The sequence below is a fragment of the Equus quagga genome, unplaced genomic scaffold (assembly GCF_021613505.1).
Source record: "Equus quagga isolate Etosha38 unplaced genomic scaffold, UCLA_HA_Equagga_1.0 268.1_RagTag, whole genome shotgun sequence".
Lineage (NCBI taxonomy): Eukaryota > Metazoa > Chordata > Mammalia > Perissodactyla > Equidae > Equus > Equus quagga.
Genome location: NW_025799869.1, coordinates 2,394,979 through 2,422,353, shown reverse-complemented (window position 1 = coordinate 2,422,353; position 27,375 = coordinate 2,394,979). Strand labels below are relative to the sequence as shown.

At 42.8% G+C, this 27,375-nt stretch overlaps 1 protein-coding gene across 1 annotated transcript in view; it reads right to left on the bottom strand.

The window, feature by feature from the left end:
* The window catches only part of LOC124233875 (SHC-transforming protein 3), a 116,131-nt gene that overhangs the window by 72,853 nt on the left and 15,903 nt on the right, over nucleotides 1-27,375 (bottom strand). Inside the window, exon 2 of the mRNA XM_046651131.1 lies at nucleotides 3,891-3,961. Coding sequence (XP_046507087.1) covers nucleotides 3,891-3,961 — 71 coding nt within the window. The remainder of the gene's footprint in view (nucleotides 1-3,890; nucleotides 3,962-27,375) is intronic.

Here is a 27,375-nt window from a genome sequence, read left to right as displayed (position 1 = left end):
ACGTGGCTGAGTCCATATGTCTACGCAGCCCTGGGTGGGAAGCAAACTTGGCCGTAATCTGACAAATCCAAGCAGTGCAGGAAGTCAGCTGGGGTCGTTTGAACCAAATATACACATGAGATGTTCGCATTTCTGGTTGGGGAAGGACCACCTTGCTGAGTGCGCTGGGCTTCGCTGTGTATATACGTACAGCCTTCCATGTCCTAAAAATAGCTTAAGATGATGTCCACTAATAGATAAAATTTAGCACAATAAATGAAACAAAAATGAGATGAGAAAATCAAATGAAAGGAGGAAAGGAGGTCAGGCCATGCTGGTCCGGTGACCAAGGGCAAGTCAGGAGCTTCTGTCACTGTGCAGAGCCAGCCAGACAGGTGTTCCTTAGGTGTCAGACCAGAGAGCATGGTCTCCCCAGAATCCTCCTATCTGATGTGGCGTATCCCACTCTTACAGGAAACACAGTAACAGTTCCTCCAGTTCCCCAGTGAGAGATGAGAACAGTCGAAGGAGAGGAATCCTCAGGGAGGCGCATGGTGTGGCCCACACAGGCGCTCCTCTGACGGTCAGGCTCAGGCCAGGACGGGCAGTCACTGGAGCAATGGTTGATCAGCACTGTTGGCCACAGCACTTTGTGTGGAAACCCAGTGGCCTAAGTCAGAGGAAAGCAGAGGTCTCTGACTGACCTCCAGCTGAGGAGCTGGGTTATCCCTACTTGGGGCCCCCAACTGCCCAGGGTGAGACCAACCTGAGACCCTCCCTCACACCCCTCATGGGCTGCACGATGCAGGAACGATGGTGGTTTCTCAGTGGGTTCTACAGACTATGAAGCAGTGCTGGCAGTGGGGCAGCGAAGAGGAGGGCAGTTTCCTGCAAGCCAGTTAAGTACAGCTGGGAAACACTAGACTAGCCAAGTTCCATGGTTCTCGGCAGCGGGGTTCCTGATAGCCTTTAATAGTGCAATGTCATCACGAACCTCCAAGGGCGTGGGGAGGTCTCATATGCCACATTCCAAAACCGTACTGGACAAGGGGGCACATTAGGGGGAAGGCCATGCTGGGTTTAGCATCCAAGGGCATGTTGGGAAGCTATTTCCTTCTGCAGAAGCTATTTCTTCTGGCATGCATCTCTGTCCCCTGGGCAGGCTTTCACAAGTACTGGACCTCTCAGCTCCTCTCTGTACCCCACTGATAGGCTGACCCAGGGAAGCAGCGGCTGCCGAGGGCCATCATCTCTGTGGCCTCAATTGCTCTCATGCTCATGGACACTCACTTCTTTGAACACTGGAGTCTTGTGGCTACTGTGCTGAATACCAGCTTGGGCAATAAGATGAAGCAAACAACCACACTGCTTCTTTGCCATGACCTGTGCTGTGATGTCAGATGTGGAAACGTTCTATTTCCCACAACAACCACTGAGGTGGAAATCGGCAGAGCTGGGCTCCACATATAGGCTGTCTCCTCTACCTGGGGGCAGTGATTAGTATGAAAGAGTCACCAAGCTCCTCTGCCCGAAGTGTTGGCCGTACAAGGTGTTTAACAGCCGCCACTGCAACTAAGTGTAGACTCAGTGGCAGCTTTCGGGGGAGTTTTAAAAGTTATCTATTAGTCGGAGAGCCATAACTCACGGGTAGCGCTATTGAAAGTACACAGTCAACCTGAACTCAGACACAGGAACAGCATAAAGCTAAACTGACCTCAACAGAAGGACACTTAGTTCAACTGTCAGAGCCTCCAAAGGACACTTATATCCAAAACTTGGAATAGCAGAACAGGTGGGTAGAAATTGGTTATTTGCTTATAAAATATATATATATTTTTAGGAAAGGTGTGGCTGGGAAGTCTTTGGAAACAGGTTTTCTCAGTGCCTGTATAATATAATTTAATTACAACATTAGATTTCCCTACAACCTTTCAAGGCATATGTACTATGCCTTTAGTATATTAAGTAAACCATGGAGGTAGAGTTCAACCACAGACGTGTTCAACACTCAGTTACCATGGAGGCCTTGAAAGCTCCACACCTATAGGACGTTGCTGGGAATTCTTCTCCTGGATGCAGAGACTGCTTTCTGACATTGATTTGTCAAATTGTTTCCCACAAGTGGTCTCTGGTTATTAACTAAAATAAGAAACAGGTCACATGATAAAAAATGAAACAAAAGACAGAAAGCATCATGGAGATAAGCAAATGTAGTTTTCAAAAAGTCTAATAAACCCAAGGTAATTCTGGTATAACCAGAACTGAACACCAAGTTTCCTGAGTGCAAGATTGGTGCTCCACTTGGCCCTTTGTGCTGGCCCAACTGTGCTAAAATCAAAATGGAACAGGATTGGAGAAAGACAGTGGGACCTCCACACCCACTAATGTCTGCTCCACAGCTTTCCTGTACAATGTTATTACTTCTGTCCACTTAGGTTCTACCCTAAAGAGTGCTAAGACCCTCATCAAAGGGCACACTGGGATTTTCCACTTGTCCCCCGCCCCCCACGACTCCTGAGGAGCAGGAATTGGTCTGTGCCCTTTGCATGCCCCTCGATTATTTTTATATGCATCTTTCTCCCCAAAACTGGGAGACCAGGCAAAACAAGACAGCCTACTTTGGCCAGCACGCTGTGTGTGCACTGTCAGCAGTAAATGCTCAATGAATACAGCAGGAAAATTAAAATGACATGAAATTATCTCAAGTTCTAGTATCTATAAAGGGAATTCAGTAGAAATGGCCAACAATTCTCTTTAAAGACAACCGCCACCACACACAAGAAGGTGAATACTGTCATATATTCCCACATTTCCCCAGGCACAGGGCAGAGTGCCCTGCTCACAGATGCTGCTCCACACCTGACCTGTCATGGGTAGGATGAACGAATGATTGACTAAGTAAATGTTCAAACTTTTCTTCGAAATACTCTCACTTCAAAATACAATTCCCTGGCCTTGGCAATTTTCATAAGCCATTTTCTATAAATATATGAAGATGGATTCCTCCCTTAGTGTAGATTACTAATGTCAGTGCATTCCCACCAGGTGTGTCTCGAGTCACTTTAGAGAGAATCATCAACTCTTTTGAACACAAATTTTTCTTTGGTGAGGAAGAAGAGGTATCATTGTGGGGCTTAAAACATAACTGAGGTGTGTACATTATTTAGCAGCTAATTACTAAAAATAACGGCTTTCTAAAGCTCAGTCTCTAGACTCTGGCTTGCTAACCCAAAGATACACAATAGGGTAATTTGAATGAAATAAATATGAGGCATTTTCTGAGGTCATTGTTTAGATTAAACAATTCCGCAACTGCCAAGCTCATCATCCACAGAAACGCAGCCGTTTCACAGAGCCAGCCCTAGCCTTCCACTGCTCCTTTTCAGGATGGCTTTAGAATCTAGTTGATGGTGGAGAATTTATAAACCTGTTCAAAATCATTGACCCCTTAAAGAATTAGTCTGCTTTCTAAACTACTGCTCCCACGAATATTTCTACTTCCAATTCTGTGCATTTTATTCTTTGTGCAAACTATCAGAAATTCTCTCCTGACATCTTGACCTCCTTTTTTAGAAAGAAGCAACACAGTTCAGTACCTTTTAAAATATCAGTCTGGTATTAGGGTTTCACATATTAAAGAAACAAATGTAAACACTCCATTTGTCTGCAGCTTAATGATAGAAAGGGCTTAGAAGTGGGGAGTGTCTTCAGGTTACTCACGTCAAGAGACACACGTCACAAACATGGATGAACAGGCAAAAGTCTTGAAATACAGTAAGTCCTGACTCCCTGTCACCAGTCACCAGCACTCAAGGGGCAGCCTTTTCCTCTGGAAATTTCCAGGCTGTTAACCTTTGAAATCATTCCTTGCTGAAAGAAGATCACAGGAGTCCATTTTCAAGAGGGCTTACCTGGTAATCTGCGTCCTCGTGCTGAAGTCGAGAGACCTCATTGAGCGTAGAACTTCAATGCACCCCAAGTACTGCAAGGGGAAAAAACGGAAATCATGAGCCCGGGGAAACGAGGGGAAGAGACAATTCCTGACTACATCAAGGACGTTTTTGAAAGCCATACTCGTTTCTTAAACTTCAACTCCATATTCACGGTGATACTTTGTTTTGTTTCTATAAAAGCAATAACTCACACCCATAAGAAAATATCCTGAGTGCTTAGGTTGGCACCACACTCGACTTTTCTGAAACCCATAATATTTTCATTTTATTTAGAAGTATCTTTCTGGGATGAAATCTTGCCATTTGTGACAACATGGATGGACCTTGAGGGTATTATGCTAAGGGAAATAAGTCAGACGGAGAAAGTCAAATATCATATGATCTCACTCATAAATAGAAGATAAAAACAAAAACAAACAAACACATAGAGACAGAGATTAGATTGGTGGTTACCAGAGGGGAAGAGGGGAGGGGAGGGTACAAGGGATGACAGATCGCATGTGTACAGTGATGGAAGGTAATTAGTCTTTGGGTGGTCAACATGATGTAGTCTACACAGAAACAGAAATATAATGATGTACACCTGAAATTTCTAGAATGTTATAAACCAATGTTAACTCAATAAAATAAGTAAAAATAAAAAATTGACAAAGGATCTGAGCAACATTTCTTCAAAGAAATGGTCAATAAGCACGTGAAAAGATGCTCAACACATTAGCCATCAGGAAAGTGCAAGGCAAATGCAGGAAATGCAAATGCAAGATATTGACTACAGCATTACTGTTGTGAGATATCACTTCACACCGACTACAATGGCTATCATAAAAAGGCTGGATAATAACAAGTGTTGGGGAAGATGTGCAAAAACTGGAACCTTCATAACACTGCTGGAGGGAAGGTAAAACGATGAAGCCACTTCGGAAAACAGTGTGGCGCTGCCTCAAAAAGTTAAACACAGAGTTACCATTGGACCCACCAATTCCACTCTTAGGTATATACGTAAGAGAAATAAAAACACGTCCACACAAAAACTTGTACACAAACGTTCATAACAACAATGTTCACAACAGCCGAAAGACGGAAACAACTCAAAAGTTGGTGAATGGATAAACAAAATGTGGTAAATCCTTACAATGGAAAATTATTCAGCCATAAAAAGGAATAAAGTACTGTTACATGCTACGACATAAACGAACTTTGAAAATATTGTGATAAGTGAAAGAATCCAGGCACGAAAGGCTTTGTATGATTCCATTTATATGAAATGTCCATACAGTCACTGCAAATACTATTTAATGAAGTTTTTGTTTCAGTTATACAAAATATAAACATGCTACGTTGTGATGTAAAAAAAGGTTCCTTTTTAAAAACTTTTGTTGAGGTATAACTTATATATTGTAAAATGTAGAAATCTTAAATGCATAATCCAATGATTGTTTAAACACGTACCTGCCATTTACCCACCACCAAGGCTCCAGCATCCTCACGTCACATTTCTAGTCCTTTACAGACTTCTAGAGGTTTATAATTTTTAAAGAAAGAACGAAAACACTACAATACCAACATTTTCACCAACATTAAAATTCATTCTTTAATAAATATATTTTGAATTATTTATAAACTGTAATTGAATAAACTCTAGATTACCCTCAAAGATGCTTTACTTTGGTTTATGGGAAAGCCCTCTTCTGCATTATTTAATATAAATTTTCAAAAGTTCAATTTATACATCTGAATTTGTAGCTAAATTTTTTATCAGTTTCACACATGAAAAGGTGTGTGTATGTGACTATGTGGACGCAACTGGAGCTGTGGATAAACAGCTAGAACGGAAGAGACAATAGCTGTGCTCCAAGGCCCTTGGGGAGTTTGAAGATATAAATGTTGTATTCCAAAGCCTTTACATTTAGATTTAGCAGGAATAGACTACATGGTGTAGTACAGAAAAGACTGAATTTGGATTATTCGAAAAACCTGAATTTGAGCCTGACTCTGTCATGTCTTGTTGTGTAACTTTAAGCAAAACTTTAAACTTTCTACAAGTCTCTACACCCATAAAATGTGTCTATTACTCCAATCATTGCACGGCTATGTGAAACCACCAGCACATCACAGTTATCTGGATGCCACCCCCACCATCACAGCTATGAGGACATCTTGACCAATGTCACAGAGATACATGACTTAGACGACCGCCAACATGGCAGGGTGATGTGGTTACAACGACCAACATCCCAGATTCACATGAAGGCCAAGACCAACATGACAGGGCCATGCCCCTTACACCACCACCAAAGTCACAGAGTTACACAAACAGCACATCCACCATCCCAGAGTTACGTGGATACCACCACCAACATTTTAGAATTATGAGAATACCACAAAAACAGCATGACAGAGTTACATGAACACCATGACCAACATTGTAGAATTGTGTAAATACCATGACGATGTCACAAGTTATATGAACAAGAGTGCAGGGTTACGTGAACACCACCATTGCTGTCACAGAGTTACGTGGATGCCATCACCACCACGGCGGGGTTATGTGAAAACCACTACACTGTCGCTAAGATATGTCAAGACGACGACCCACTTTGCAGAGTTATGGGATTGCCACACCCAGCACGGCCACAATTATGGGAACAGCACAACAACATCCTAGAGTTATGTGAATACCACCTCCAGCAATGTTACAATGAGAGGTAATGACTATGACCAAAGTGACAGAGTCACGTCAATAGCAACACCTCCACCTCTCAGAGACAGGTGAATACTGTCCCCACCACCATTGCAGAGTTATGCAAATTTCATGTCCAGAGTCACTGTGTTATGTGAGCATCCCGTGACCACCATCGCAGATGTGTGACTGCAACAACCATTGCAGATTATCCTAATACTATGCCCACCATCACAGAACACCAACGTCGAACATGGTCACAGTTGTGTGGATACCACCACCACCATTACAGAGTAATGTGGATATGGTGAACATCGTCACAGTTATGTGGTTACCACTGGCAACACTGCAGTGATATTCGAGTACCATGACCACCAACATCAAGGTTATAGTAATACCATCGCAACCATCACAGAATTATCTAAAATGCCACATCCAGCCTCATAGTTAAGTGACTATGTGACATCACAGAGCTGTGTGAAAAGACAGCCAACGATGCAGTTATGGGAATACTACCACGAACACAACCAATGAGTTATGTGACGGCTCCCACCCACTCCACAGGGTTACGTAAATACAACGACCAACACGGCAGTGCCATTTGAATACCATCACCACCACCCCACTGCAGTTGTGTGAATATTGTCACCATCACAGCAGGGTTGCATGACTACTACGACAAACTTCACAGAGTTATCTGGATACCAATACCACAGGTGAGAATTACATAAACACCGCCACCAACATCACAGAGTTATGTGAATACTGCCACTGTATTGCACGATTATGTCAATACCAGAGTGTTAGGAATACCTCCGCCACCAACACAGTTGAGTGGAAACCACAGTGTCACAGAATTAAATGAATACCACCAACACCATCACGGAGCTACGTATGTACCATGACCAACACAGAATTCTGTGAATAACGCTATGACCATCACAGTTATGTGAATACCAACAACAACAACACAGGCCATGTGAATCCATGACCAGAGCTGCAGTGATGTGATTACCACCCCCACCACCATCACAGCCATGTTAATGCCTCCGTTACTGTCACTGAGTTATGTGGATACAATCACCGCTGTCTGGGAGTTATATGATTACCATCACTGTCACATTTGCAGTGCTATGTGAATGCCACCCCCAATGTCACAGAGTTGAATTACCCTCCCAAAGGTCTCTAGCAATGTGTCCTCTCACCACCAATGCCTCAGCAAGCTTATTTCTCTCTCTCCTTCCTAACACTGTAGAGCATCAGCCTTTTGAATCTTTGCCTATCATGGGTAAGAGTATTTCTGTTTTTGTTTAAATTTGCATTTCCCTGATATCTCGTAAGGTTATGTAATTTTTCTCACTTGTTTATTGGCCATGTGCACTTCTTTTTCTGTTAACTGACTATTCATATCTTTGGCCCAGTTTTCTATTAGGTTCTTCATCTTTTTTCTTATGGATTAATAGGACGTTAATCTCCCATTGAACCATTTTTCTTTCGATGGCTCTGCATTTCGTCTAACACATGTTGTTACTGGAGTAGTGCTGTAGTAATTATTGTAATCACGTGTCCATCGTGTTCTGTGTGGCTTCGGAGCACCCTGCTTGTTAGAGAGGGTCTGCCTGTCCCCAGATTCTTACAATAGTCTCCTACATTTCACTTTATCAAATTTATTTATTATTTATTTTTCTATGTATTCACTTATTTAAGTGTTTTAGTTAATGTTTTTCATTTAGCCTTTTAATCTACTAGGAATGTATTTGTCTATATAGGATATGGCATGAGTTATAAGGTCAGCCTCCACTGATGGAACAATTCATGCACGTCTACCCGGACCAATGGGCCAACTCCTGGTACACATATTAAATTCCTAACTCGGTACAGGACTTTACCTCAACTCTATCCTGCTGCACCTCATCTGTCAATTCCTGCGTCTCCTGTGTGTATTTTTCCTTAAGAACTTTAAAATCATTTTTTGAAGTTCCCTTACCCCTCAAAAAACTATTTGGATTCCAAGCAACAATTTCATACTACCTTGAGAAGAACTTATATTTGCTATAAGTTTTCTTATCCATAAACCTGAGTTGTCTCCATTTCAGATATTAGTTATTGCCTTTCCCAAGACTTTATGGTTGCTATTATGCATCCTATACTTTTGTTCTTCAATGCATTCCAAGGCATTTTTTAAAAAGTTTTGCTCACCACTGGGAATGAGGTTTTGATTCTTCCATCCATGTCTAGCACGGAGCTAGCAGAGAAAATCTAGTGATTTATGGCATAAATAGAAAACTCAATTGATGGGCTGCAGAATGGGACAAAACTGAAGAATTATGAAAGCTTGGACAATGGGGCCTAGAAAACCTCCCAGAACTGAAGAAAATCTCCCAGCACCAAAGACACGGAAATACGAAAGTGTCAAGTCTTGGAATTTCGATGCAGAAGTTCCTGTATCTGCCTCATAGGAATTTCAGAAAAAAGAAAAGAAAAATAAAAGGAAATATTCAAGAACGAAGAGAGCAAAAGGTTTAGTGTTTTAGGGAGTCAGATGTGTTTATATCTTCAAGGTTCCAGAAGAAACATGAAAAAGATCCGCCTGCGGACATATGACAGCTTCATTTCAGCACAAAAGGTTCAAAAGCGGAACATCCTGAAAGCATTCCACGAGGGGAAGAGAAAACAGGTTACTTACAAAGGAAGTTCTCTTTCAGAGCCAAATACAGAAGACAAAGCCCATCATTGGAAGACTGAGGAGGAGAAGTGCTGAGCCAAGAATCTTACATCCACCCAAACTCGCACTCAGTGGGAGGGCAAAGCGAGGATTCAGAGAGCTCACCGCCTACAGACACTCTGAAAGAATTATTCCGGAGAAACAGCGACTACAAAAGAGGAGGATGTGGGCTACGAGAAACACTGAAAAGAAAAGAACCAACAAAGTTCCAGTACGCCTTACGCCTTAACAACTATTGATGCATAACTTCAAGTATGTTTGCTTTTACAGTGATGGGGAACTGAAGTCCCAGACAATCTCCACATGCTGGTGGAGGACAGATACGAAAGGGCAGTTGGAGAGAAGGGATGCGTGCCAAAGGCTGCTGCGCTTTGCGAAGGTTGGTCCAGAACAGATGAATTCTAGGAAGCGGTAGAAAAGCGTAAGCCTACATATGTGTGTATAAAATTATGAACCACTGTAAAAATAAAAATAGGATGATCAGGGGGCTGGCGCAGTGGTGTAGTGGTTAAGTTCACGTGCTCTGTTTTGGCAGCCCAGGGTTTGTGGGTTCAGATCCTGGGGACAGAACTACACACTGCTCATCAAGCCATGCTGTGGAGGCATCCCACATACAAAGTACAAGAAGATGGGCACAGATGTTAGCTCAGGGTCAGTCTTCCTCAAGCAAAAAGAGGAGAATTAGGAACAAATGTTGGCTCAGGGCCAATCTTCCTCACCAAAAAAAGAAAAACTAGGATGATCCACTTTCAAATTAGACAGCCCAACCAGCAAAGAGAAGGGGGAAAACAGAAAATGCACAAATAAAACATAACACCAGTCGCAAGTCCACACACCTCAGTGATCCCAGTGATCAGGAAGGGGTCACAGCAGCCGATGAAAGCTCAAAGACTTTCACATGGATTAAATATATATACATGTGTGTTAAATAACGTGACAAAGAAAACACTAAGAAGATAAAACCGATTCAATCAGGCAAAGGCTAGTAAAAGAAAGCAGTGCTATAACGGGGGAAATATCTCACTGACAGTTGCAAGAAAGAAAAAACACGAAATAAATTTAACAAGAAACTTACGGCCAACTCGAAGAACCTTAGGGAAGGATGAATAAAGAAAAGCAAGCCTGCACGAACGGAAAGGCATGCCACAATTTCTGGATTGGAAGATGTAATACTAAAAACATGCCAAGTCTTCCTCAAATTAATCTACAATTTTATTGTCATGCCAATGAAAGTTGCAACAGGATTTTTTCCCCCAGAATTGAAAAATTAATTCCAAAGTTTATATCATAAAGGAAGATCCCTGAGAACGCAAATTTGTGAATAACACAAAAATGAAAAGGAACTCATGCAAATGATATGATATTGATGTGGGAAAAGACAAATCATGCAGGGACTAGAATGAGCCCAGCAGAAAAGTATGGATCTGTGGGAATCCTTGAAGAAAAGATGAGCCAGTCACTAAACACGTGGATATGAGTAGCTGTAAGTTGGGAAAAGAATGATCGAGACAGCCCTGCCCAGAGCTGTTGTGTACAGTTGTGTAAGGTGTGTGTTACAAACACTGTGGTGTGTGAATGGCATGCCCTCTCCAACATGCCCAACCCACTCCGTGCACAAAAATAAATCCCAAAAGGATGAAAGAGCTAAAGCTAAGAAACAAAATTATAGAAACATTAGAAAAAAACAGAGAATAATATTTCTGTAACAAGACCTAAAACTCAAAGGCCATAGTGAGCTCATGAAAATTAATAATTTTTGTAGGAAAAGGCAAATGATATAAAAAAACAGGAAAAGGCAAGTGAAAGACTCTGAAAATGCAATAAATTTAACAAAAAAGTAACATGCAGGGTACTCAAAGAGTTTCTATGAGTCATTAAGTGAGCTCATCACCTCAGTGGAAAAAGTGGGCAAAGGATACAGACAGGAGACTCACAGAGGAAGAAAGACAGCTGGCAACATGCATCTGTCAAACTAGTGAGCAGAAAAATTAAAATAAACACCAGAAAGAGACACAATTTTCCACCCAGCAGAGTGGTCAAATTAGGTGAAGAAGCAGGAAAATGGGCCTGTCACACGTTCTCGTAAAAAGTGTAATTTGGTGAAACCTTTTTAGATGACTATTTGGAAGTACCTGTGGACATGGAAAATGTGCCCTTGGACTCAGTAAGGGTATTTGTAGGACCCTATTCATGCATAAGTGCACAACACCGTGTGTACGAAATATTCACTGCTTCATTGCCTATAAAGAGGGCAGATCTGAACCCCCTCCTCAAATGTCTATCAATAAACGTGTGGTTAAACACTCAGGGCACATCCACACTAGGATTCCCAATGCAGCCATTTTTAAAATGATTTAAGCTTAGAGTCTCCGAGAGACACTGTCACTTTCTCCACATTCTTTTGGTTAAAGCAGGTTATGGGGTCGGTTCAGACTCAAGGAGAGGGGACCACCCAAGGGTGTGAACGCAAGGGGGGCTTGGTTCCCTGGGTCCACCGCCGGAGACAGGAGGGCACAGAGAGGAGATGCAGGTGGAGCAGTGGAAGGAGAGACGGGAAAGAAGGGCCTTATCTCTGAACACTTCTGTACTGTTTAAACATTTTGTGACTAAATGTGTTCATTTATTACTTGTACAAAATAACGAAAAATTAAAGATATTTTCCACCCATAAAAAAGATCATGCTTAATAAGATTGGACCTCCATGCTAGGATGCAGAATTGACCACAAAGTGATCAAGGACGTCTGGTGACTCTTGATTACGAGGGATCTGGAGCTGCCTGTCCATCCTCTGGAGAGTCACCTTGCCCTGTAGCTGCCAAGGGGAGCGAAGTGGTCAGTGAGGCCAGCCACGCCTCTCAGGTGGGCTACTCCTATTGTGGTGTCACTGAATTCCATCCCCTCGCTTCAGCAAGCCGTCGGGAGTGAATGTGTGATGCCAGTCTCAGTCCTGGAGTTTGGTGAAAGTGCCTGAACCATCTACGGTCCAGGAGTACAATGGTGCTCCTGGTACAATGCAGCTTCTGGAGCTGCACAGTTAACGGTAACTGCTCCTCAGTCCCCAGAGCTTCCCAGCCAGAGAGTTTAGGAGAACTTACGAGTAATTAACCTTGGTGATTTCTACCTCAGTGACTATTAGAGGTACCTTCTAATTCTAATTTGAAATTATTGTGTCCAGGCCCTGGTGGTCTACTGGTTAAGATTCAGTGCTCTCATTGACATGTCCCCAGTTGGTTTCCCAGTCAGGGAACCACACCATCTGTCTGTTGGTTGTCACACTGTGGGGCCTGTGTGTTGCTGTGATGCTGAAAGCTGTGCCACCAGTATTTCAAACACCAGCAGGGTTACCGCTGGTGGACAGATTTCAGCAGAGCTTCCAGACTAAACAGACTAGGAAGAAAGACCTGGCCAGCCACTTGCAAAAAAATTGGCCATAAAAACCCTGTGAATAGCAGCAGAGCACCGTCTGATACACTGCAGGAAGGGGAGAGACGAAACAGGGCTCAGCTCTGCTGTCCACAGGGTCCCTAGGAGTCAGAATCAACTCGTGGGCACTCACAGCAACAGGCTCGTTATTGTCAAGCATGGTCTATAAATGGGAATGTCGTCCATGCTAGACCTGTAGAAAAACCTGTTAGATCTTGAATATTTATTATTAGCATACTAATTTGCCCTTTAGCCTTCTGGTACTGGACAAAAAAGTGTCTCTTAAATTACTTTAAAATGCCTGAGTAATCCTTAAATTGTAGCTATTAATAATATTAGTACTTGTTTGCTAATTACCTGTAAAATATCCTACATCGTTCATGTCACAATTCATAGGCACTTATCTGCACCTGTTAGGATGCTCAGGGAGGGAGAAATTGAACAGGTCTCATTGTGCCTTGGAAGACTTCCAAGTCACGCCTGTGAAAGCCAGACCACGGGGCAGCAAAAGAAATGTGCCAAAGCCGGGCTGAAGAATGACCGCTGGGAATCGAAGAAGGGACCATGGAGCAGGGTCCACACTAACTGTACGTCTGGGGCAGTGGAGCTCAGCGGGGTCCCCTGAAGGAGCATCGGCATCATCTGGGAACTTATTAGACGTGCAGGCTCCGAACCTCCTGCAAACTCCCAGGGATTCTCATGTGCACTCAGGTCTCAGGTTGGTCTGTATAGCGACTGATCTAACTTTCCAAGATTTTTTATCTGATCAGTGTTGTATGCAGGCTACATAAGTTCAAATATCGCTTCTTCTATTTAATCAGTATAGCGTTAGACAATTAGCAATTTTTTCCTTAAATTAAAATCTCCCTGAGCCTCGCTTTCCCTACGTGAGAACATGGATGATATTATCTACCTCTTGGATTTGTTGAAGTATAAAACCCACCTGTAAAGTGTCTCACACAACACCTGGCACACCACGTGGCTCGAGATACCAGTCATATTGTCATATGTATGTGTTAGTCCAGATTCCTAGAGGCACCTTCACACACATGGCTCAGGGCTCTGATACAGTTCACATGTAGCTAAAAATGGCATACACTTTGGTATGCTTTGTTTCTTCAAACTCTAGATTACAGTGAGGGTCCCAGAATATCATGGCTTTTAGATTGTCAGGGAGGAATCAATGTTCCTTTACCCTTCTATGTTCTTATGGCCAGTCTAAGAATTAAATTTAGGCAGATTAATGGGAGAAAATCAAATTTAATTGCATATGTACAGGAACCCCACATACATGAGAGGGTCAGAGACATGAAAGTAAAATGAGGTGTATACGCCATCTAGAGCTAAGGAATGGGATAGGGGCCTGAGGTTTCAGAAGGGAGGAGGGTAATTCATGGGACAATAAGAGCAGATGTTCAGTAGAGGTTTGCCCTGCCATGCAGATAGGTCATAAAAATTCATTTCTGGTAATAACTCTTATGGTCAGGGCCCCCAGTTTAAATTCTTTAAAGGAGAGGTAGAAGTTTCTCTGGTCCCACAGGGTCTTGACTGCCTTTAGCTCAATACATTCTACATACCAAAGTGGCATATCCTGGGGAGGCCTGTTCTGAGCCCCTTCAAGACCCTCCTTTTCCTTCTGTAACCCATGGACACACGACCCCCTCTAAGGGCATCAGAAAGCCCAGATCTTAGGAAGCTGATGGCATAACAGTGGTAGAAGGACTTTGTGAAAACCAAAGTTCGTATTAAAATAAAATAATTCCAATCAAGTTTCTGAGGGCTGTCTTCAGGAAACAGAGAAATATGGGCAAACAGCACTGTTATTAAAAATAATAACTCAAGGACAAGGAATAAAATTAGTTTTTTGAATGACAAACATTGAAAGCAAAAATGTCGAGGAGTGGAGACCGAGCTCCCATAACAGAAGTGAGGATGTCACTGACAGAATAAACTGAGCTGGCTTGTTCAAGAATTCAAAGAAATGATGCGGGTGTGTAGGCAAGAAACCGGAGCCATCAGAAAAAGAGCTGCAGCTTAGAAAGAATTCCCATTCATCGGAGCAAGAGGAAAGTAAAGGAAAATGTTGCTCCTTCCACACGCAAGAACAGAGCAATAATTGCAACAGCCCTAAGACAAAAGCCACTGTTTTGTCAGAGTCTTGGTACAGATGCTTCCCTGTGACTATGGGTCTGAGCCGGCTGCAAATGCCTGGAAAGGGCAGGAAGACAAAGCAGAGTTGGGAAGAATTCATCACAGACATGTCACCCTCTGCAGACTCAGATGGCCCTTGTCTCACCCTGGAGAGCTGTGAGCTGCCATCTCAGGGGTGTGCGGAGACCTAAGACACAGGGGTAGTCATGGCCATGAGTGGTCTGAGGGCCAGGGTGACATCGGAACTGTCCCTGTGGCTCTGGCAGTATGTCTGTCCTTCCCTCCCCCATCTCCCTAGTCTTAGGGGGTGAAGGGCCTAGGGGAGAGGGGTACACAATGTTGGAGCCAGGATTGCAGAAGGTCCCCATGGGATCCAGGAAGTTAGGGACAGAAGAACAACAGAAAATTGTCTGGGGTTCAAGACTTATGGGAGAGCCTGGAGCCCAGAGGGGGCTTGCCCAGACTGACACCAGGCTGACACCAGTTCCACACAAGGTTGCCATAAGGGAAGCCATATTGTAGAAAAGAAACCATATTGTAACTTTAAATGACCTCTGATTAACTAACCCCAACATGCTCTGTAGATTTTATGGCTCCTCCAAGCTGCTATAAGTCCATAATTTTGTTCTTTTGAGTTCCTCAGGAATGTGATGACCCCCAGGCAGAGAGTCTATGCTGATAGCCATCATCAATGACAACTGAGAGATCAGAGTGTTGTTCCTGTCTCTGATGCACATCCAGTAAAACAAAAGACTATCAGGAACTCAGACCAGATGTCTGTCCCCACCTGGAGATCATCAGATGGAGGCTCCACTGGGATTAGGTCTATTTTTCAGGGACTTTAAAATTTGGGTCATCTATACTTCTTATCCTTCTGGTCCAATACTTGATTATAAAATGTGACTTTCGATGTTCTTCCAAAACTGTTGAGCAAGGTACAAAATTCTAATAATACAAAATGTCAACATGAAGAGAATGTTTCCAAGTGAGCGATAAACAGTTTCATCCCTCTGACCCAGATCTATGCCCCAATTCAACAGGAAGTAGCTAGATCAGTTGTCACCCCAAATTCCTCAAGAATAAGGAATGACCAAAGAATATGGGGATTGAAACTGGAAAACAGTTAGCCATTGATGATTAAGTAGCTAGGAACTAAAGCTTTTTTTCCTTTTTGCAATTACTGTTTATAGCTTTTAGCTCTTTAACCCACCCACCGTTAACTGTGCTACTTAGGCAATACACTACCTGACTCCCACTAGGCTCCTATAGATAACATCTCCCTGGAGCCTGGGTCACCATGGTAATGGGTGTGTGAGCTGTTTTTCAGGAATTAGAACCCCTTGTCCACTTCAAGCCGGTTGACACCACCAACCCAGCAAGTGGACCCATGCAGATGTCCAATAAGCAACCTTTTGACATCAAGAAACTAAAAACTCCACCCTCAGATCATGATAATTCTGCCATTTTGTGGGTATGCGTTCTGTGAAGAGGCATGGAGTCTGACTACGCTTGTGCAGATCATCAATTACCTCCCCTCTCCTCACCTCCAATCACCTCTTTCCACATTTCAGACCACCTCCCCCATCCCATAAATATCCTTGAGTCCCCATTTTCAGGGAAGTGGACTTGAGACTCATGCTCTCACTTCCTAACTTGGCTGCCTTGTGATTAAACCCTCTCTCTGCTGTGATCTCATCTTCCCAGTGTTTGGTGTTCCAGGTGGTGGGCAAAATGAACCTAGTGCAGTGGCAGGCCCCAAAATTAATCCCATTCTTGCTGGCTGCTGGGAACATCCAGGACCCAAGCGGCAGAGCTTCTGCAGGGTTCCTTAGCATGTCAGGGTGCTTTGTAAATGGCAAATCAATATGCAAATTACAAATATGTCTCTCACTCCTCAGGGAGCAGGAGGGAGTGCCTTGCCCTCAGGTCCAGCCTGTCAGAGCCCGGGGTGCTCTTCCTGGGGCCTGGGGGGCTGGGCCGCATCTTGAGCCCAGTGCTGTTGTTCAGGACCATGGCTGGACCTGAGTTTTCACAACGAGGACCCATTCCCAAGGGTTTTATTTAAAGAAAGATAAAGTATGGTTTGAAATCCTACAAACCTGAGAAATCATAGGGTATATCACAACAAAATATGTGTGAAAATGCTAAAAAAAAAAAAAAGACAGGCAATATTGACTTTTATTTATAATAATAATAATCCAAACAGACAAATTCCTTCTTTTTACTCATGTTTTCTCTACCTAACCAAACACACATCCATGCTTCTGTGTGCGTGTGTTTGATTATATAGAAGAAGGATCAGGCAAGACCCACACCTGGCGTGTTCACAGGGACCATGCTGAGGGAGTGAGGTGGCTTTATACTTTTATTTCACACTTTTCAGGACTATTGGGTTTTTTAGTAATAAGTATGCATTTACTCTTATAATAAAAAATATTTTAAAAATATTTGTATAGCCATACAGAAAATAATCTGGATGTACATATAGAGAGGCTCAAAACAGTGCTTTTGCTCAAGAAACTTAATTTCTTAAGTTATAATGAACAGATCTTCAGTATCCATACCCCCAAGAGCTTCATGCACAAAGACGCTCTATCAGCCACTCTTTATCACAACAACAAAGACACAGACATGGGGCCGACCCGGTGGTGCAGGGGTTAAGTTCGCACAGTCTGCTTTGGCATCCCAGGGTTCATGGCTTTGGATCCTGGGTGTGGACCTACACATGGCTCATCCAGCCATGCATGATGAGCATGCCAGCCTCCCACATACAAAACAGAGGAAGAGAGACAAGATGTTAGCTCAGGGACCATCTTCCTCACGAAAAAAAAAAGACACAAACTAAGTGTCCCTAAGGGATGGTGGTTAGTGCGGTCAAGCCACTGGATGGACCACCTCATCATCACATATTTATGAAGACTATACAATTATTGGGGACAAGAATGTGATATAGTCAATGAAAAGACACCAAATTATATACACAGTATGATTATAACCAAGCCTTTCAAAAGCTAACATATGAAAAAATGGAAGGGATTACACCAAAATGTTCATCGTGATCGAACACTTGTTGACCACTCACTGTGTGCCTGGCATCGTGCTGACACTTCGGGACATGATCCTTGCAACAGCCCCACATAACGGGTACTATGAGCACCTCCTTTCCACAATGGGAAATGGAGGTGGAGTAGGAAGACGGAATTTCCAGAAACACCCAGTGGTCACCAAACACGCAAAGATGTGGTAAACTTCATTAGTACTTAAAGCTATGCAACGTCAAACCACAATGAGAAACAGAACATTGGCAAAAATTGGAAAGTTTAATGACATCAGTGTTGGCGGAAGTGGGATGAAATAGTACTTATTTCCTGCTGGTGGAACCGTGATTGGTACAAGCATTTCAGAGCACAACTCCAAACTTGAGACATGTGCTCTTCTCTTTTGACTTAGAAACTTCTCTTGGGAGAAATTACTTGAGGGACATTCTCACGCCTTTTAAAAGAAGACGTGCAAAGATTTTCACCATGTGGTTGTTTGTATTAGCAAGAAATTAAATAAATCATAGTTGATCCAAGCAGTAATTAAAAACAAAAAGATGGATCTATCTTGGAAAGATCTCGAAGGCAAGTGAAATAATAATAAAAGAATAATAGTCTAATAATAATTAAGCTAACTTCAGGAAAGTATGCATACTATAACACCATCTATGTTAAAACCAAAAAGGGAAAACCCACAGAGTACGTACCTCTAGCAGCACACACGTCTGCGTTATGCATGTCTACGCACAGAAAGAAGAGGTGCAAGAACAGTACCGAAGTGTAACCGCCAGGACCACCGGGAGGGAATCCGACTCCTGACGGTGGTGAAGAAGGCTGTCGCCTTTTCACTTGGTACGTGTCGTATGGTGGTAATTTTTACAACAGGAACGTGTCCGCGTATGACTTACGCAATTAAAAACCGTTACATCACTAAAGGGCAAATAAAAAAACTCTTGCTTAGAGCGAGCGTTCTCAACTGGAGCCTGCACTGGAAGCACGTGGAGAGCTTGTTAAGCCTGGAGGGCTGGGCCCCAGCCCGAGCCAACTGGTGTGTCTGGGTGGGGCCTGATGCTGATGTCTGTTCAGGGGCCGCACTGGGAGAACCCGTGCCTCTGAGATGCGGAATGCTGAGCTTACAGTTCACAGGTGGAGCCAGAACTTGAACGCAGACCCCCTCAGACCAGACCCTGGCTCTTGATCTCAATCGCCTGCTGCCCACAGCTTTCTTTGCTTGGTGGGATAAAGGATGATTCCTTTTTTGACCATTTTTTTAAAACATATTTTTTAAATATACTTATTGGATTTTTAAATGTAATATCAATTCATCCTGAAAATCCTAAAACTATACTTTCTGTGTTTTCCAAAGTTCATAAGCTTTGGTAATTTTTTTTTAATTGCATAACAAGGGGCTGGCACTGTGGCCGAGTGGTTAAGCTCATGCACTCCGCTTCAGTGGCCCAGGTTTTCACCAGTTCAGATCCTGGGTGTGGACATGGCATCGATCATCAGGCCATGATGAGGCGGCATCCCACATGCCACAACTAGAAGGACCCACAACTGAAAATACACAACTATGTACCGGGGGTCTTCAGGGAGAAGAAGAAGAAGAAAAAGCGAAGATTGGCAACAGACGTTAGCTCAGATGTCTGTAGAGCAGCCACAGGAGGTTTCCCTGAAAGAGGAAAGCGACCAGAATGGGACTGAAGAAGGATGTCACAAACAGCATGCCGACAGCAGAGGACTGACACAGGAGCACAGAAGGCCCCAGGAGGATGCTGCCAAAGAGAAGGCCTTGTGCCAGCCTCCTCCTGGTGCCTGACCCAGCCACTTAGAGGGGAAAGGGATTACAATGATGGGCTTAGAGCAATCAAGACACTCCTGAAGCACATTGCTGCTACCAGGTGGAAGGAGCAGATGGATGCTGCAAATCCACCACGCAAACACCAGCAGCACAAAAGGAAAAAGAGACGGGATGAGTGGAAGAAAACTTAAGAGAGATGGAAGATACATGCAGACATTCCAACGCCTGTCAAATACAGGATGCAGACATGAGAATATAGAGAAGAGGAGATAGAGAAAATTTTCCCAGAACTGAAGATCCAAATCCTCCTTTGAAACGTTCCACCAAGTGCTAAACAAGAGCAAATGAACAAAAACTCCCATGTCTTGGTGTAATGTCAGAACAATGATAAAGAGAAAATTCTAGAAGGTTCAGAGGTAGGAGAGGAGTATTTGATTACTCAAGAAAGAATTACACACAACAACGTGAATGTACTTAATGCCACTGAACGATACTTAAAATTGGTTAAAATGGGAAGTTCTACGTTATGTGTACTTTACCACAATTTAAAATACATACACATATACACACACACAGATAAAAAGAATGAGCAGATGGACAACAGGCTTCTCATCAGCAACTGCAGATGCAAAAAGACAATGGAGCAATGTGTTCAAAATTCTGAGGGAAAATAATTTTTGAACCTAGATTTCAACACCAGCTAAACTATATTGCAGGCGTGGGAGAAAAGCATAGAACATCCTCAAATCTGCATAGATTCAGAAAGTTTACCCACAGAAACTCTCTCTGAAAGAATGACTTGAGGTTGTACCCAAGCAAGAATTAAAGTAAATCCAAGAAAAAGAAATGGGAAACAAGACACAATATTTGGTAATCAATGAAATTAATTAAGTCTAAGTCTTAAGGTTGTGTTTTAATGGAAGAATAATCTGGGGGTGAAGTCTCGTGTTGACACAGAAGGCGGAATGAACACAGAGAGGGAGGATGGCAATGAAGGGAAAGGAGAGGAGGGGAAGCCCCCATCCCCCTTGGGCTGGAGCTCTGATTATCGTCAGATATTAGAGCTTGTTTTAGAAAATACTAGTTTAACCTTGTGCAATACATTTTAAGGTAATTTCAAGTGGCAAATACACAAACGTTGACCAATTTCATCAGTCGTTAGGTAAATGCACAGTGAACCGGGACACAGGCACCCACACCCACCAGAGGCGTAAAGTGGAAACACAATTGCGAGTGTGGGAAGGATGTGGAGCAACAGGACCTCTCTTTCACTGCTGGCAGGAGTGTAAATTGGGGCAAGCACTTGGGAAAACTGTTTGGCATGTTCTTCCAAAGCTGAACCTGTGCGTACACTACGACCTGCAATTCTACTCCGAGAGAAATGAATCCATATGTCTGAAAGAAATGTGCAAAAATATTCATAGTAGCACTATTCATAAGAGCCCCAAACTGGAAAGGAAACCAAATGTCCGTCAGCAGTGTGATGAATAATCTGTGATATATTCACGAAATATGGTGATGACACAGCAATGAGAACAACCATGGAAGAACTCAGCTACACGCAGCAGCTGATCTCTATAATTGGCCAAGAAGATCCTTCAGCCACATCATTCATTCGGTAAATGTTGGCTGAGCCCCACTCCGTGCCAACCCTTAATCCAGGCACTGGGTAGGATGCCAGCAGACAGGACAGGTAAGGATCCAGTCCAGCCAGGAAGGTAGATAGTAAACATGGGTAAATGATTGGATTCAGCTACCTTCTGGACTTCACTTGCCAATGCCCCACCTATACTTCTGCCAAACCAAATTTTCATCCCCACCTTCTTAATCCCATCCTGTCTCACGTCCTGTGTCCTCATATGTGATTCCTCCTGCTTGCAATCCCTTCTTCCCTCCCTTCTTCCCCTTCTCTGAGCCCTTCCAGGCCTTAATGATCCATATTGAATATCAGGTACCAAGAAAGCGCCCCTCCACTCTCGAACGATAACGTTGCTTATCTCGTGAGAGCATCTTCTGTCTTGCGCTGCCACAGACTCTGTCCGTTTGTGCGATGCCTTTCACCCCTTTATCAAATCACAATGCTTGGCACACAGAATGTAAGATGGTCATGTTGCCGAAATTCAAAATAGAGAACATTTAAAGCTTTAAGGTTCTCTGGCATTGCCCTCCCTCCCTCCCTGTCAATTTCCTAACACCTCAGCTCGCTTCCAAAACGTGGAGTTCGTACCCTGCGCCATCGTCCCCAAACCCAGCACTGGCTCAGCATCCGTTTACACAGTCTGTCACCCAGAGGAATCCGCAGGACTGTGTCTTTATCCTCTTTGCATTCCTAATGCCTCACCTGTAATGAGTACAAAGAAAATGTCTGTTGAATCTATTCACTGAGGGCTAACAAAGTTAAAGATGCTTTCGACATCCTTCCAGCCATCTGAACTGGAAAGAGTGTAACACTTCATTCGATAATGCAGGAATCCCATGAATCATAATTTTTTCATTAACTTTTTATTTCACTTATTAGCACCAATTTGTACTGGTTTGTGATTTATAATGTACTTGAACATTCTCTCACTGCATTTCCCTGAAATTATACTGGAATTTAGATATTTTGCTGTTAAACAGGGCTTTCCCCTTGGCTATATTAATCCAAATGAGCATCTGAGACTGAATTTGCAGTTAAAGAGCAATGACAAAAGAAAAAAAAGACCAATCTTAGCAAAGGACGAGGGGAGAAAAAAGTGCATTATATTTACAAAAAAATATGGCTGTAATTATTTCAAAATAAAAAGCTTTAAAAAAAAACAAATTCAGGAAAGAAAAAAGGAGACTGTAATACTATTGCGGTAAATTTCAACATTTTCTCTCAGTTTACCTAGGTCCAATTTTTCCTCATCTGGAGTAATATCCTGGGAACGGATACAGGTCACATTCAATTGGGGGTACAGGTTCATTTCCTAAACGACCAGCAAGTTGACATTTTCCCAATTAAATCACATTCTTAGAGTTTCCCAATGGTTAATTATAATTTTATATTCTATGAGTTAATTATCTCATCTCTAAGTCTAAATGTTAACTTGCATGTGCACTTTTAAGCTGAGTATACCATAATTGCACAATTCAACGTTTCTTTATGCTTCCCTGTGCCAAGCACGCAGATGCACGAGTGAAAAAGAAAAATCACTGACTTCAAATCTCGCTCCTCTGCCTTCTATTGTTTTAAAAGCCTGAGACTCGAGTTCTCTGAGAGGCACACACGTGTCGCTTTCCCCTGCTGGCAAAGGACGAGGCCGGTGAAGCTTGCATCTAGTTCTGCTTGATAATCAGACGAGAGCGGGCTTCACATTCATACAGCCCCAGGTTACAGATCCACCTCGCGGCCCAACACCTGTGTGAACCTCAGCAAGTCGCCGGGCCTTGGGGAGTCTCTGTTTCCTCATCTAACACCCCAGCTCGCTTCCAAAATGTGGAGTTAGTACCCTGCACCTTCGTCCCATCTGTAGCACGGGGCGACTGTGAGAAATACACGAGACGGCAGGGATGACGCTGCGTGTAATCGGTGCAAAGGGACAATCTGTGTTCCCGCCAGTGACTGTTCACCCACAGCGCACGCTGGGATAAACGTTTCCAACTGGCTTTCCGTGAGACTTGTACCGACTGACACATCCGCTCACAGTGTGTGGGAGCACCTCTCCCCTCCGCCTCGCCAACTCGGCAGGATGTCGTTCATTTTCATTTCGTTATCTGAATATCGTCATTTCTACAAGGAGCTTTATTGCTTCAGAAATGACATTTTATTGACATTTTAATGCCCGCTCTCTTTCACCTCATTTACGGAAATAATGAGAGTTGTAATAAGAAATGGCACGGCCTCTCCACCCGCTCCTGAGACCTGGCGCGCTGGCACACGGGCCCCTGATGTCGAGAACACTTTCCTCCCCTCCTCATCTAGAGAATTGCTGCTCACACTCAGACCTCGGAGCCTGATGAAGTCAAGTCCCCACCTACTTCTGGTTCATTTCATTTAACACGGCTGCATTTTGTGTAATTATTTTTTATTGAGATATAATTCACATGCCCCAAAAAGTCATCCTTTTAAAGGGTACAATTCAGTCATTTTTAGCATAGTCACAATAGTGTACAACCATCACCACTATCTAATTCCAGAACATTTTCATCACCCCAAAGATAAGCCTGGATAGGGACCCAGCAGCAGTCACTCCCCATCCTCTCCCCGCCCCCGGCTCCTGGCAACCACTAGTCTACTTTCTGTCTCTATAGAGATGCCAACTCTGGACATTCTATGTAAATGGAATCATACAACACGTGCCCTTTTATGTCTGGCTTTTTTCACTTGGCACAATGTTTTTCCAGGTTCATCCATGTTCTGGCGTTGGTCAGTACTTCACTCCTTTTTACAGCTGAATACTATTTCCTTATCGTGCCAATTTCTGTCTATCCATTCAGCAGTCAATGGACATCGAGTTGTTTCCACTTTTGGGCTACTGTGAAGACTGCTGCTGTGAACATTCATGGACGAGCTTGTGTGTGAACGTGTGTTTTTAGTTCTCTCGATTATCTACCTAGGAGCAGAGCTGCTGAGTTATGGGGTAACGCTCTGTTTGACATTTTGAGGAACCAACACACCGTTTTCCAAAGCAGATGCAGCATTTTACATTCCCATCACCAATATATGAGTTCTAATTCCTCCACATCCTCACCAGCAGCACTTGCTACTGTCCATCTTTTTTTAAATTTTATCGAGGAAGATTAGCTCTGAGCTAACATCTGCTGCCAACCATCCTCTTTTTGCTGAGGAAGACTCGCCCTGAGCTAATATACATGCCCATCTTCCTCTGCTTTATATGTGGGACTCCTGCCACAGCATGGCTTGACGAGCAGGGCAATGTCCGTACCCAGGATCCAAACCGGAGAATGCTGGGCCGTCAAAGCAGAATGTGCAAACTTAGCCACTGCACCACAGGGCTGGCCCCTGTCCATCTTTTTTGTTTTGCTATCCTAGTGGGTAGGAAGTGGTGCTCACTGCGGTTTTGATTTGCATTCCCCTAATGACTAAAGATGTTGAGCATCTTTCCAAGGGATTGCTGGCCATCTGTATGTCTTTTTTGTAAAAATGTCTATTCAAAGCCTTTGCTCATTTTTTAATTGGGTTATTTTTCTTTTCATTGTTGAGTTGTAATACTTCTTTATATATTCTGAATGCCAGTCCCTTATCAGACAAACGATTTGCAAATATTTTCTTCCATTCTGTGGTCGTCTTTTCACTTTCTTGATAGTGTCCTTTGAAGGACAAAAGTTTTCCCTTTGGATGAAGTTCAGTTTACCTATTTTTGTTTTGTTGCTTGTGCTTTTGGTGTCATAGCTAAGAAACCACTGCTTACTCCAAGGCCACAAAGATTTACTCCTGTGTGTTTTCTGTGAGTTTTATGCTTTTAGCTCTTACATTGGGTCTGTGATCCATTTTGGGTTAATTTTTATCTATGGTGTGAGAAGGGGTCCAACTTCCTTCTTTTCTATGTGGATATTCAGTTGCCCCGGCACCGTCTGTTGAAAAGACAATTCTCCATCGAATGGTCTTGGCGCTCCTGACAAAAATCCAGTGACCCTAAACATGAGGCTTTATTTCTGGACTCTCGACTCTTTTCCATTGATCTGTATGTCTATACTTAGGCCAGTCTCATATTGTTTTGAAATCAGAAAGTGTTGAGTCCTCTAACTTTGTTCTTCTTTATCAAGATTGTTTTGGCTATTCTGGGCACAGTGGCATTTTTAAATTATTTATTAATTATTTAATTAAGTCTCTATATGATTAGTGTGTTTGATTATTCAGTTAGTTTCTGACTTTTTCATCAGAACGTGCGCTCCATGAGGGCAGAGACCACGGCTGTTTTTTTATTCCCAATTGTATCCTCAGCACCTGTACAGGGCCTGACACGTTATATAAACTCATGCAATTTATTGAATAAATGAATAAATGATTGAATACTCAAGTTTTTGTAATGACGTATATTGGAAATAGCCTAAATGTTCAAAAATTTAAAAAATGTTTAAGTAGATTATAATACATTAATGGGATAGAATATTATGCAACCATTCAAAACCATGTATTTCAATAATATTTAATGATTTGGAGAATCATTGAGCCCAATCTCAACTTTGCATAAATGAAAATAAGGGCTGGAAAAAAACATGGAAATTTAATAGAGTTATCATGGAAGATTGTGATTTTAATTTTTTTAATGTTCTTCTCTACTCTCTACTTTTTCTGTCCTTAGCGTGCATTGGTTTCATTAAAGAAAGCTGAACGTTATTAACTAAAAGCATCCATCCTCAGTAAGTTGTGCACAGTCTTCTGCATTTGCAGTAATGGTCTATTCTCTTCCTAGGATTTTGTTGTTAGTGGAGCCGACCCCCTGTGACTTGAGTAGATTCCGTTTCTATCAGGGGAGGTGGCCACACGTGACGAATGGTTCTCTGGGAAGCTGGGGTTAAGATGTGGGGTGTAAGTTGCACCGTGAACAGGCTCCTGCACGAGCCTCGCTTCTGTTGGGGAATCGTCACCCAACCACCTGTGAGCACCCACGGCCCAGGGCGGGCTCTGAGCGCCACCTCTTCCCTCCAGATCCCGGGACTGCTCCTCTCCCCAGGGGTGACCAGGGGGCTTGAAAGCAGCTAAGTGCCACCACCCATACTATCAAACAGAGTTCAAGTGGCATCAACTAATAGAATGTGTAGCAACTTGAACTTCAAGAAGAATTCTTTTCCAGAATTTTTAGGTTTGAAAAATCCTTCATGGATTGTAATTAGTCTTTGGGTGGTGAACATGACATCTACACAGAATTCTACACAGAATTCAAAATATATTATGACATACACCTGAAAGTTATACAACATTATAAGACAATGTTACTGCAATAAAATAAATAAATAAATAAAACTTTTTAAAAAACCCTTTAGAATTGCTCAAGTTAATTGTGGCCCAACCATCTTAGAGAGCCCACCACAAATGCCTGTGTTCGAGAGCACCAGCTCACAATGTCCACCCTCCACTTGCATCCACAGCGTACTTCGTCTGGTATTGCTATCAAACAATCTGAAGGGCCAGAATGACTTGATTTAGTGATGCTAAAGTTAAGATTATTTGTTAGGAACTTTACATACATTTGAGAGAAGGAAAACTCATGATTGCATCAACTGGTTAGCCTAATCTACTTTATACAGGATTTTGTATCATTGAAGTTATGTATTTATAAAATTTCCTCTAAAAATAGTCTTGAATTTATTGAAAAGTTACCATCCACACTAGAGGAATGGGCCATTCTTAACACTAATTTGCCAAATATAGTTAGTATTTTTTCATTTAAAAGGTCGTGGACAAAAACTAATCAAAGGTGGCAGAAGTCAGAACAGTGGGTCCCCTGGGAGGGTGCGGACCGGCTGGGGCAGGAGGAAGCCTCGTGAGACCTGGAAACATGCTTTAGATCTCGGTCAGGTGCTTGCATGAGTGTGGTGTGTGTGTGTGCTCCTTGAGGTGATGCACTCAACTCAAGGTTACATGACCTACAATGTACTCAATAAAAAGAATAAAAGATCATTGCTTTTAAGAGAGC